Source organism: Ambystoma mexicanum, chromosome 4p, assembly GCF_040938575.1.
Source record: "Ambystoma mexicanum isolate Mex_15411 chromosome 4p, UKY_AmexF1_1, whole genome shotgun sequence".
Taxonomy (NCBI): Eukaryota; Metazoa; Chordata; class Amphibia; order Caudata; family Ambystomatidae; genus Ambystoma; species Ambystoma mexicanum.
In genome coordinates this window covers 816,019,853-816,033,454 of record NC_090927.1, presented here as the reverse complement: position 1 = coordinate 816,033,454, position 13,602 = coordinate 816,019,853, and the positions used below count along the sequence as shown (strand labels likewise).

Below are 13,602 nucleotides of genomic sequence, written 5' to 3'. Positions count from 1 at the left end.
CTCTTCTCTCTCTCATCTCTGACTGTCTGTCCGCCATCCAGGAGTGGTGTGCCGCCAATGATCTCTGCCTTAATGCCCGTAAGACCAAGATTCTCCTCATCAGCACACCCACACCCTCCTTTCCTGTCACTCTCTAGCCGGCCTCTCTTGGCCCTCTCCCTGCTCCCACCTGTGAGGCTAAAAACCTGAGGGTCATCTTCGACCACACACTCTCCTTCTATCCTCCCATCTCCAATATCTCTAAGATGTCACACTACCAGCTGCACCTCCTCAAAGATATTCTTCCTTTCCTCTCCTTCCCCCAGAAGTACACTGTCTCCAGAGCTCTGGTTCTCTCTAGGCTGGAGTATTGCAAAAGCCTCTTTCTAAATCTGCCTGCTTCCACTATCCGCCCTCTGCAACTCATCCAGAACATGACTGCGAGACTTGTCCTTGACCTCAAGCCCAGGGATCGTATCTCTCCAGCACTGAAATCCCTGCACTGGCTCCCAGTGGCTACGAGGATTAAGTTCAAAAGCTTCTGCATTGTCCACAAGGCCTTCTGGGGAATGGGGCCTCAATACCTTCAACTCTCTCTTCCTGAATATCTTCCTTCTCGAGCTCTACGCTCATCCGCCTCCAACTCGCTCAGGGTCAGTCGCTTCTCCAAGCAAGTAGATCTCTTTCTTCGGCTGGGGCTTCCCTCTGGAACAGCCTCCCTGCCACCCTGAAACTTGAGGAGAACCATCTCCGGTTCCGGAAGCACCTCAAAACCTTTCTCTTTGCTTCTGCTTTTTTCTCCTCCTCTCCCCTGCTGATTTCCTGTCTGAAAATGAAACTGCACTGGTTACCTGGCCACCCTCTGATCTCAGGCCCAGGGCCCTCCTCCACCAGTTGCACACCTAGACTGCCCTCCTGGCAACCCCCGCATTTGGGGACTGTTTTCTGTATCACTACAGTCCCACTACCAGTACTTGACACCTGATGCTTGCACTTACCCTTTACCCTTGCCACCTGCTGGCCGTACTTTACTATTGTTATTTATTCTATTATCCCATGTACTGCACTGTCCCCTTCCCCCCGCACTTTCACCCTCCCATGCACTTGCGCGATCTGAATGACACCTGGCCTAGTAGGATCGCTGTTTATTTTCCCTCTGTTCCCCCTCCCTTGCCTCGTCGCACCTTGAAACACTTGTGTATAGGTGCGTTATAAATGCCATATCATATGATGGATTTTGGGCTAATTGGGTGGGTGGGGATGCATGACCTGGCCAGTCCCCCAGCACCTGGGGTACCAGCTTGCGTGCTGCTAGCGAGTGGAGTATTCCAGAAGGGTACAAGCGTGCCAATCAATTATAGAGGGCCACGTAGCAAGGAGCCTTATAGTTTGAGAAGCCAATAGAACGTTGTGTATTTTCATGACAAAGAAGAAGACTTGCACTTGGGGTGGACTTAGTTCTCCACCTGACCTTAGAAGCCCAATCACGATCCCGCCCTTATAGAAAGTATACTTAGATGTTCCCTTTAAGGCTATCACATCCCCCAATAGGTTTTCTTATTTTGCCACGTAGTATGACGTCACTTATGACAATTATTTTTGTATTAAGTTGTGTTTTTCATGTAATACTTCGAGGAACTCTTGAGTGAGAATGCTGTGCGGCGTACGTTGATTCGCATTGTGCTCCCTGTTTTAAGAAGTGTTATTAAAACAGCCGTGTTTTTGAGTCGGTCTGATTATTGATGTACGAGTAAGATCTGCATTCCCATCCATTTCAGATACTGTTACCTCGTATTAAAGGACCTATGGGTTCACTGTAACAGACAAAGAACTGCTTGCTGTCAAGGAGTTTCTTTTTGGAATGGAGACACCACCTTCTAGGAGCCAAGCATAAAGTCACAGTTTACACAGACCACTGGAATTTAACAGCCATGACGTCTTCTGTTTGTACTAACGCCAGACAGTTCTGCTGGTATCATTTCTTTGTGATGTCTGACTTTACTCCACTGCTTGATTCTGGAAGGCCTTGGCGCAGCTTGTCAGCATCGTTTCTCAGTGTACTACCCTCAGACTGGCAGCCAGACCGAGAGGGACAATCGGACCCATGAACAGTATTTATGGTGCTTGATACTACAATTCCAAGTTACATGGCTATTCCTGCTAGAGGCAGCAGAATTTGCATACAATAACCCTATACATGCCTCGGTAGGGACGAACAAGTTACTTTCTTTCGATGGGATGGTCCGACGACGTATTCCATATCTATGACAGGTAATGTCCACAGCTGTGCTGCTTTGGAAAATCTTTGGCGTCTGCGTCCTGCGTCTATGACGTCGATGCGCCGTCCCCGAGGACCTCCTCCGAGGGCCGACGTCACCCGATGTGATAAGGAGGACGGACGACGCCCATAGCCTCAGTTATAGTTTTTTCCCAGAACGTGTGCCACCAGTTTTCTGCCAGTCAGACACACAAGGCCTTGCGGAACGCAAGCTGCAATCGCAAAAGAAATTCTGCAGCGGGGAAGGCAGGGAGGGAGCGATATGGAATACGTCGTCGGACCATCCCATCGAAAGAACGTTACCAGGTAAGAAAGTAACTTGTTCTTCGAGGGGATTGGGTCCTCCGACGTATTCCATATCTATGACAGACTCCCAAAGCAGTACCAAGCAAGGAGGTGGGAAAGAATTTAGAATACAAATTTAGCATGCCCAATCAAATTGCGGAATAGAGAACTGCCTTGCCAAAGGCCAGATCTTGCCCTCTGATGGAATCAAGGGAATAGTGACGTACAAAAGTATGTACTGAAGCCCAGGTGGCTGCATCACAGATGTGACGAATAGGAACTCCCCTCTGCAGGGCAGTAGACGCAGCCACTCCTCTAGTAGAATGGGCCCGCAAGCCAGCCAGAGGGTCCTTACCCGCCAAGCGGTAACACTTGGAGATAGCTAAAATAATCCAACGAGACAAAGTCTGTTTCGTCACAGCTTGTCCCAAACGCTTTCCAGCGTGACCAATGAAAAGTTGATCGTCCACTCTGACCCGGGACATGCGCGAGATATAAAAGCTCAACGCTCTCCGAGGATCAAGCCTATGGAGCCTCTCCTCTTCCTTACCAGGATGTGGAGGAGGATAGAACGCCGGAAGAACAACCTATTGACTCAAATGAAAGTCCGAAACCACCTTCGGAAGAAAAGAAGGACGAACTCTAAGGACAACCCTGTCCTTCTGAAACACAGTGAAGGGTGGCTTAACTGAAAGTGCCTGTAACTCACTCACTCTGCGAGCGGAAGTAACCGCAACCATAAACACAGTTTTCAGAGTTAACAGCCTCACAGGGCAAGAATGTAAAGGCTCAAACGGAGCACCCATAAGCAACATAAGAACAAGGTTCAAATCCCAACCCAGCACCAAAAAAGGTGACGGAGGGAACACATTAGTGAGCCCTTTCAAAAACTGCAAAATTAAAGGAATCTTAAAATAGGAACACTGTTCAGACGAGCGCTTAAAGATGGACAGCGCCGCCAGGTAACCTTTAATGGTCCCCACTTGCAAGCCCCTGAGAGCCAAAGAAAGCAAAAAAGACAGAACCATGGGAATGTCACATTCAAAAGGATCCACATTCCGAACTCTGCACCAGTCGCAGTACTTTCTCCAACGGCAACGGTACAGAGACTTTGTTGCCGGCCGCCTGGCCGAGAGCAACACCTCCATCACGTCTTCAGGGAGGTCCCAATCCCTATACCTCAACCTTTCAGAAGCCAAGCGTGAAGATTGATGGATCTGACCTCTGGATGGAGAACCTGACCCACCTCCCGTGAGAGCAGATCGTCTCGGTAGGGAAGACGACGTGGAGGGCAGATGGACAAGTCTAGAAAGTCCGGTTACCACGTCCTCCGGGCCCACGCCAGAGCAATGAGGATCATCCGGGAACCGAACCTCCGTAACCTCCGCAGCACTTGCGGATGACGGGGCCTGGAGGAAACGCGTACAGCAGTAGGAATGACCACTCCAACATGAACGCGTCTCCTAAGGCTCCTTTTGGAGGAAATTCCCACGAGCAAAACCTTTCGCACTTCCGGTTGACACTGGAGGCGAAGAGATCCACTTGTGGGGTCCCCCAAAGGGCGATGATCTCCAGGAGAATCTCCTGAGCCAGCTCCCACTCGTGAGAGTTCGAGCTCTGCCTGCTCAAAGCGTCCGCCGTCTTGTCGTCGTCTCCGGCCAGATGAACAGCCGAGATCGAAACTTCCTGCTGGATGGCCCAGAATTTGAGCTGCATCGCCTACCTGCACAGCGGAAGTGACCCTGCCCCCCCCTTTTTGTTGAGGTAGTGCATGGCCACCGTGTTGTCCGTTAGAATCTGGACACTCTTCCCGCGCACAGTCGGCAGAAAAGCTTTCAGGACTAGCCTGACGGCCCTCAGCTCCAACAGATTGATATGGAGTCTGGTCTCCGACGGAGACCAACGACCGCTGACTGTCAACTCGTTGGCATGAGCTCCCCATCCCATGAGGGATGCGTCCGTCACGATCGTCACCTCTGGCCGGGGCAGCCAAAATGGGGCCCCCTTCATCAGATTGCCCTCGACGGCCCCCCACAGAAGGTCCCGGGCTACCGAGGGTGGCACCTGAATAGGGTCCGACAGCCTGCCGGAGGACTGAGACCACTGGAGCTTGAGCGCCCACTGCAAAGATCTCATCCGCAGACGAGCCTCTGGCCCCAGAAGAATGCAGGATGCCATGAGGCCGAGCAGTTTCAAGAATTCGGACGCTGGGAGATTCTGGGCAAGCTGAAACTTGTGCACCATCTGCTGAATGTGAAGAGCCCTCACCTGAGGAGGAAAACACTGCCCCAGGGACGTGTCGAGCACTGCTCCGATGTACTGGAGCCGCTGCGTTGGTGTCAAATGGGACTTCTTTAAATTGAGGGAGAAGCCCAGCTTGTGAAGGGAGTGGCAGGTGACGGACAGATGATCCAGGACTTGCTCGGGAGAGCTCCCCATGATCAACCAATCGTCCAGGTAGGGGTAGACGTGAATCCCCCCTTTCCTGAGATGTGCTGCCACCACCACCATGAGCTTGATGAAAACCCTCGGGGCGGAAGTCAATCCGAACGGCAGGACCCGAAACTGAAAGTGCGAGTCGCCAACCGCGAACCTCAGGTACTTCTTGTGCTTGGGATGGATCGGCACATGGAAGTAAGCATCCTTAAGGTCGACAGACACCAACCAGTCCTGAAGTTGAAGGGCCTGGAGGACTTGAGAAAGAGTCACCATCTTGAACTTGTCCTTCCGGAGGAGTTTGTTCAAACCACGCAAGTCCATGATGGGTCTCAATCCCCCGTCTTTCTTTGAAATCAAAAAATAAGGGGAATACCATCCCTTGTTCCTCTCCACTACAGGCACCAGTTCTATAGCGCCTTTCTCCAGCAGGGCTTGAATTTCCTGCGCAAGGAGCGGATCCAGACTCTTCAAAGAGCGGTTCCCTGGTGGATTGTCGTGAGGCCTCTGCCGAAAAGGAAGACAGTAGCCTCGGGTTATGATCTCCAGAACCCACACATCCGAAGTAATGGCTTGCCACTCTTCAAGATGCTGCGCCAGCCTTCTCCCAACCGGCGAACCATGGGACCTGGCCTCATGACTAAGTGGTAGCGGCTGCGGCGTTGCCTGAGGGCAAAGAGCCAACTGCCCGAGCGGCCTTGGCACCTCGAGTACCTCTGTTTCCACCTCTGGCACTCTTACGATGGCCTCTTTGACTGCTAGCTCCTCTCGCTTTACTGAAGGACGAGTAATAGCGAAAGGAACCTCCCCTCCATTGCTGTCCCCTAGGACGAAAAGGCGGAGGTTGTCGAACTGCAGCACCCAACGATTTCGCTGCAGCTTTGGAGGTCTGCAACCTCTCAAGGCTCTCGTCAGCCTTGCTGCCAAAAAGGTGTTCACCGTCGAAAGGCATGTTGAGGAGCCGGGACTGCACATCAGGAGCGAACCCAGACTTCCGCAACCACGCAAACCTGCGCATTACGGTGCTCGCCGCCATGGACCGGCTGACACAATCCGCCAAGTCCAAACCCGACTGAACGGCCTCACACATAGCATCCTTGCCATCCTGAACCATAGCAAGGAAACCATCCCGTTCGTCCCCTTCGGGAATATGATCAGCCGCTAATGCAACACAGTTCCACAGAGTGTGTGTGAAACGAGACAAGACACATATGGAGTTGGCCGCCTGAAGCGCCATACCCTCCGAAGAAAACACTTTCTTCGCCCAGCCGTCAAAACGTTTGTCGTCCCTATCCGGAGGGATGGTAGGATACGACGCCTGCTTTGCCGGGGCCGTAGCCGCCTGCACCACCAAACTCTTCGGGGTGGGGTGCCTAGACAAGTAGCAGGGGTCGCTACTGGCTGGACGGTATTTTCGCGACAAAGACTTGCCCACTGCCGGGAGACTCTCCGGAGCAGTCGAAGCCCCTGCCACCCTTCTTTGCAGAGCCATATGAAAAGGCAAAACCGGGTCAGTGGGTGGACCGAGATCAAGGATGTCCGTGAGATCATCCTGAACGAACTCCCCTGGGGGAGCTGACCAACCCAAGTACTCAGTAACCCGAGACATAAGGCGCCGATATGACGAATCGGCATGAGTGCCAGGCTCCGGAGAGGTGTCCAGTCCACTGGCATCATGCAGTGACTGCCTCAGGTCATCAAACTGACTTTGGCCCGAGATAAGGTCATCTGGAACCGGAACCGGAACCAGGCCGCCATCAGAGCCTTCATCATCCTCTGACGGGGAGGAAGACCTCTGCGGACCAAAGCAGTGCCGGACCTTAGCCACAGCCTTTTTAGGGGCAAACCCCGTGCCACGGGGCCCCTCCGACACCATCGCCTCGAAAGGCGTCGAGGACGCCGAACGAGTCGGCGTCGACAGAAAAGGCGTCAACGTCAGCTGCAACGCCTCCAGCATTGGCGGCGTCGACACAGTCCTCGAAGCCGGAGCTCCGAGCGTGTCTCTCGACAACCTGGGCGCCGACGACCCACTCGAAGATGGAACCTCGAGAGAAATCGTCGATGACCTTGGCGCCACAGGCGTCGACGTCTTCTTCGAGACGGCACAGGATCACGTGGTCTCGAGCGCGTCGAGGACCGGGACCTGGAACGGGCATGGCAAGAACAGCTACCTTTGTCCGAGCGGGACCTCTCCCGCGAGCTGTGCCGACCATCCAAGCCCAAAGGCGTACAGGCGGTGTCTCTCGACCGGTGCCGACCGACCCCAGTCGGAGGCGCAGACGGACCGGTGCCCTGCGATTCCAGAATCGCTAGCATCTGCTTCCTGTAGGAAGCCCATTCCTCTGGTGTCGCTTGCATGGAGGGATAAGCGACGGGCGTAGTCCTCGGAAGAGGACGGGGAAGGCGACCGATGCCGACGCTTCCTGGAATGCCTAGAAGAGGCAGAGGAGTGGCGAGACCGACTCCTGGAAGGAGACCCACCGGACTTCCGACGACGACGCGGAGTCTCACCCCTCGAGTCATCGGTCGAAAGCCCCGCGGACCTCGACTTCCAGGGTTTAGACACCCGGACTACCGACAGCTTCTTCTTGCGTTCCCGCAAGGCCTTCGCAGTGAGCGACTGGCAGTCGACACAGTCGTCCGTATCGTGGGCCTCCCCGAGGCACCAGAGGCAGGCCTCGTGCGAGTCCGTGACCGACATCTTGGACCCACAGTCCCCGCAGTTCTTGAAGCCCGGACGCGGGGTCGAAGATGAGAAAGACATCGCCACGAACAGGTCTTCACAACCAACCGAACAGGTTCAACGAACCGAGAATAGAAAACAGCAACTCCAACGAGCCGAGGCGTACCGAGATTCACGAAGCGAACACGTTCGAGGAAAAAACAGAACTGAGGCTATGGGCGTCATGCGTCCTACTTATCACATCGGGTGACGTCAGCCGTCGGAGGAGGTCCTCGGGTATGGCGCATCGACGTCATCTACGCAGGACGCAGACGCCAAAGATTTTCCGAAGCAGCACAGCTGTGGACATTACCTGTCATAGATATGGAATACGTCTGAGGACCCAATCCCCTCGAATTACCCTTTTTATGATTTGTATGGGTGGCATCCCCAGGTCCTTCCAATTGACCTGCCTGTGACCAATGACAACCCGGCTGCAGCAGACTGCTCGCCTCACCTTCGCTTCGTGCAGTCCTCTGTAACTTGACACCTGCAACAGACGCCGGTACAGACTAAGGTACATGCGGACAAGAACAAGAAGAAAGGGCCACCTCTGAAATGCTGTCACTGGGTCTTGTTTTCCACTCTGCATCTATGCTTTCCTGGACACCGGAAGTTGCTGCCCAGATACGTGGGACCGCACCCGATGGAGCAGGCTATTCATTCCATGGCCTACAAGTTGCACCTTCTGGCCTTGTGGAAAATTCATTCGGTCTTCCATGTATCCCTCCTAAAGCCTTGCCCACAATACACCTGCCTGCCAAGACTGGCACCATTGTGGATTTGGGGGTGGAGGGGGGGGAAAGAGTTATACGAGGTCAATAATATGCTCGATTCCTGCCTGAGGAGACTTTTGCTTGGTAGATTGGAAAGAGTTTGGCCCAGAGGAGAGGTCATGGAGCTCTCCTCCCAGGTTCGTCCTCTGCGAGTGGTGCGTTGTTTTCATTGCCTGCACGCTTATCGCATGCAGTGACTGCGCTTTTCCAGGGGGCATTATCAGGATTCGCTGAGGTTCCCCCTGTATACCACCATGGTGAGAGGCATGAATGGTGGCTCCCGTGGAGACTGGAGGCTGGCCGACGCCAGAGGACGTCAATCCCCGACATCAGTAGTGGAACAACGTAGGCATGCATGGCACCGGACAACCAAGCCTGCACTGCCACGACAGCAACCCGGAAATAAACCGGGTGAACACTGAGCGGCTGGCGCTTCTCAGTTGTTTCTTTATGGCTGTCTTGCAGCATTGCTTTACCGCTTGTTTGGTGTCTGGCTCCTGATCCTTCTTGGCTTTTGAATTGATTTGCTCTGCTTTTTGGATGCACCTTGGTCTTTTTCCTAGTCTGTTCTGGTTTCCTGTACTTTGGCGATATGTCCTTCAACCCACGGATTGGCTCTTGGCCTGCCTACCGGATCTTCCCTGGATTGTTTGCATCTGACCTGTTGGATTCCCCTTGGTGAACTTTGGTAATGCCTCCTGGATTGAGTTGGACTCCCTTGGATTAGTTGTCTGGACCTATGGATTTTCCGTGGTGGCTTTCTTTTATGGAACTGTATATGAGTGACTTTTGCATTACCCCTGGAATTGCTGAACCTCTAATAGCTTTTGTCTATCTGTGCATCCTGAGATTATCTGTGGAGGGCTTCTTGAACCATGCCTGCTGCTTTTCTGGATCTGCTCTGCCTTCCTAGGTTTTCTAACTTCTAGTACAAGCAAGCAGGTAGCATATACCACCAGCACATGGTAAGGAGGCAGGAAAAGGGGATGTGGGGCTGTATTTCCATACTGACCACTGGATTTGTTCTTTTTATTTTCCACCTGGTGGTGAAGCTCCAGTGTTTTTTTTGGCCAATCCCGCCTGTAGTGTGTGTTTTTTATTACTCTACGGTCCAGTTGGGAGGAAAGTCCATACCCTGTTGAAGGTCCGTTGGTCCTCAAAGTACTGCAAGGTACTGAGGGTGACAAATCAGCCTATATTTTAAATAGTATCTATTAATCCAGGAGTACCAGTTTAGTCAATTATCCTCCAGAATTGAATGTTTGGTGCTTCCCTCATTTCTCATCCAGCATTTTAGAGCTTTGTTTGGTGTCCCGAACAGCTCCTCTGTAGTTTACCTTTTCAATAAGTCGAACAAAAAATGGGAACAGCGCACTTGAAGCAACTGTGACATCTGCCATCTTATAAGTGCTTTTCGTTTAATATTTCCACATCGGGGATAAATGTTTGGTTACAAAACAGTTCTACCGAGGTCAAATCAAGCCTGATACCATGGCCGAAAGTGAACAGTTATAGTACCCGCAAGTGTGAGATGAACAGAGCCGATTTACCCGTAACCCTACAATGAACTGTGCTTCAATTGGGTAGCAGGCAATGATGCACGGATAGTACCCAGACACGTTTACACTAATGCTAAATTAGCACTGTTATGATGTCACATTAAGGTGGGCTATGGGAAAGTTCATTGTGGTTCTGGAAGCCAGAGAAAGCAACCCACTTAGTTGCGGACGATGCTGGAGGTGGTATATGAGGGAATCCCCCAGAACCCACCTATCCTCTAGTCCCCACATCAGGAATCCCCAAGGAACTCTTTCCAGGGAAGCCCTCCCCCTTTGGAGCACAGGAAGCTGAGGTACATGAGCAAAACACTAGGGTCCCCCATGAAAGAACGTCTGGGTGTACTTGGTGACAGCAAGCCCTCAAAACACTAGCATGAGGGAAACTGTACAACAAGCATTGTAAGGCTTGTAAGTACAGCCGCAAGTTTGAATGCACTCCACGAGTCTAATCGCGGAACGGGAAAGGGTCTCAACACCAGCAGGCCAATTAATCAGAATGCTGGAGGAGGGTCTTCAATGCTTTTTTTTTTTAACTGCATGCCCTGTATTAGCTAAAATACCCTCACATGCCACGAGAAATGGGGTTATGGGAAATAGCAGATGGAGCATTATCCTGACCTTCTGAAGATGATAAAGGTCAGTCTTCCGCAGTGACTTCTGTGGTGAAATCTCCTCCTCATCCACGTTTCCAGTTCTATCCACTTGTCCAGACTCTAGGCATATTGAACATCAACAAACAGAGAAGGATTAAAAGGCAGACATGATTTATTATCGAACAGAACAAAAGAGAATATAATATTTTCCACTTTATTAAAATAAAGTGGAAACATAACTCGTGTGCATAGCAATAAGGAAAACCGTCCTAAACGTACATAGACCAAGTGAGTACTACGAGTGAAGGAATTTGCTCAGGTTTAGGTTGGTTTAAAGTTGAGGAACAGCAATTTTCAAATTTGATCATATTTTTAAAAATGTTCTTTTCAGGTAACCAAATCAACTGTTTTACTCACTGCATATTTTATAAGAGCACCCCACTGTGATCCTTTTGCACCCAAGCTTGGGGCCCAAGCAATTTTCTTCACAGGGTAATTCGTAATGAAATCCAATTGGCCCTGAAATATTTTAATAAAGTCTTGAATGTGGTGAGGGAGGGAGTCGCACTTCCCAAAAATAAATACACACACGCTCGCATACACACAGGAGATCACAGCATCGGGTGGAGGATTGGTATTTTTAGATGCTTAAAACTCAGATCGCAGGCTCTGATCATCAAATGAGGAAGCTCCATGCAACACAGCTGACGCCACAGAGCTCGTTTGAGGGGCCACTTTCAGAAGGTTTACAATGTTGCACATTGGCCTACAAGACCCTCCAGAGACACCTGTTGCCTTTTCTTGGTGGAGCAAGAAACACTAGAGAAGTTTCTTTTTGTGAAAACTGAAATCTGTGCTTCATGTGAATTATTTGCATACCAGGGCTCTCGTGTAGACTTTATTGCTGTGGGGAAAAGTGGGGGTAACGGGATAACTGCCACTTTTTCTGCACCACCAAATTTCCAAATAAAACTAAAAACCACCTGTTTGTCTCTGGACTATATTTCTGCCACACAAGATCATTACCGCATTTGATAATGAACCCCTGCCCTATGTTGTCCCAAGCAGCGGAATAACTGAAGGAACCGCATGACGCTGAATCAAGCAGCCCCTTCTCGCTATCTACTTCAGTTTTATAGTTTTTGCAAAGGAAATGCTGCTGAACTCCGAATAAGGCCCTTAATAGGGATCAGTTTTGAGGCACCCACCACGCCAATAACCATAGTATTATCGTCCTCATACAAGGACAGGTGCGTTCTGGGCAAGTTGGGAACCATATTCCACAGGTAGCCTAGGCATCAGGCTCAGGGGCGTAGGCCACACATAACATCTGGGGGTGGCAGGGGACACCATGGGGACTTTACCACTTCCCAGGTCAAAAGGCACAATATATAAAGCTTTTTTTATTATAAGGATTTTTTGCAGATGTTTATTCTACTGTCGATAACTTATTTTTGAAGTCCCACGTCTAAGTGCTTGCATCTTACTTTCACCAATAGAGTACATGTACTCCCACAATATCGTACTCTAATGATTTTATCCTAATTGATCTGAAAAAGAACAAGCATTGGCAATGCCAACAGTTTGGGCTTTTGAGTCGGCAAAGTCGCTTGTGGTGTGAGTACCTGGGCATCCTACAGCAGTGCTTGGCAAATGCCTAATACTTGTACACAAGCCAAAGCTGCTGGCTTTGCCAATGTTTGTTTTTTCCAGGACTTCAGTGAAGGACACACATAGTGCTTATAAATCGAGTACTGAGCACGAACCTGGTTGCAACATTTTGATTACACCAATACGGCATTGGCAGTCACGACATTATTTCTCAGCTGTGTGCCTACAATCTGTGGGAGCTGGTGTAGGTGAGCATGTTTTGGCAGCATTCTGGGTCGTGCTGCGGCTGAATGGGACAGGACTTCAACTGAGTAAGCCATGATTAAAGAACCTAAAGACCCTGGGTTCCAGACTGGTGAGGCTCCATGAGGCTGAGTGGAATTTATAATTAAGGTTGCTTTTTGTATAAATGTACAATCCCTGGGTGTGAATTATTTAATTCCATGATCTGCAGCGGTTCGTTTAATGGGCTCTTTTCAAAGGCTATTTCACTGGGCGTGCGGCGGCGCGCAGCCTTCCCTCAGGGTACCCTATAGCTGCAGATTCGTCTGTGGGGACTGCGACTGTCCAGCAGTGCGAGGGTTCGCAGCCCAAACTTGCACACCCACTAGACAATTGCTGTTATTATCACACAAGGAAAAGCGGCCTGAAAGTATCAACCTCAGAAGGGTGAAAGATGGGTCTGTCCGGGTGCCAGGATTCCAAACGTGCAACCGCAGGTTTTTTAATCTTATTCATTTGTTTTTGCACAGCACCCATCATGCACTTGGGGCACCAAAGCACTGCACCGTTTTAACAATTCAAGTGGACAGCATTTCGTGCCATAGTTTTTAGTTCTTCTGTCCCATTACAGGACGGTTGGAGACTACAGCCATATGCAAATCAAGCTTGGACCTATCCCAGAGCAGTGCATGTCACGTCCCATCGGCATGCAAACACACGTTACTCTATGCTTGCTGCCCTCTACCACTGTCGTTTCTGTCATGTAACATTGACATGCTCTGTAGTTAATGGGATGGTTTGTTGGAGTGGAGCCGACAAGGCCCATTTCCAGTGTGCCCTGTAGTTACCAGAAGCACCAGAAAGCAAAGTGATGCAGAATGGAAAGCTAAGGCTTCCTTTAACATACCCAATATGTTGGTCCTCACATCTGTTCCTTGCATTATTTCTGTTTAAAAAGTCCCTAGCAAAGCCAATCATGTTGGCACTTTTATAAGCAATAGATAGGCATTTGCTAGGCACTGTCATCATATGCACAGATATTCACACCATTTGCCAGCTGTTGCAGTCTTATGACCTTGTAGTACCGTTATGGCAATCCCTGGCAAATGCCCATCCCATGCTTGCACACATCAAAACTGTT

At 50.6% G+C, this 13,602-nt stretch overlaps 1 protein-coding gene across 5 annotated transcripts in view; it reads right to left on the bottom strand.

Moving 5' to 3' along the window:
- Positions 1-13,602, bottom strand: part of ORC3 (origin recognition complex subunit 3) — an 876,882-nt gene that overhangs the window by 196,072 nt on the left and 667,208 nt on the right. For all 5 annotated transcript variants that reach the window (XM_069606386.1, XM_069606387.1, XM_069606390.1 and 2 more), the window contains one exon: positions 10,654-10,748. In XM_069606386.1, the coding sequence (XP_069462487.1) occupies positions 10,654-10,748 (95 nt within the window). The remainder of the gene's footprint in view (positions 1-10,653; positions 10,749-13,602) is intronic.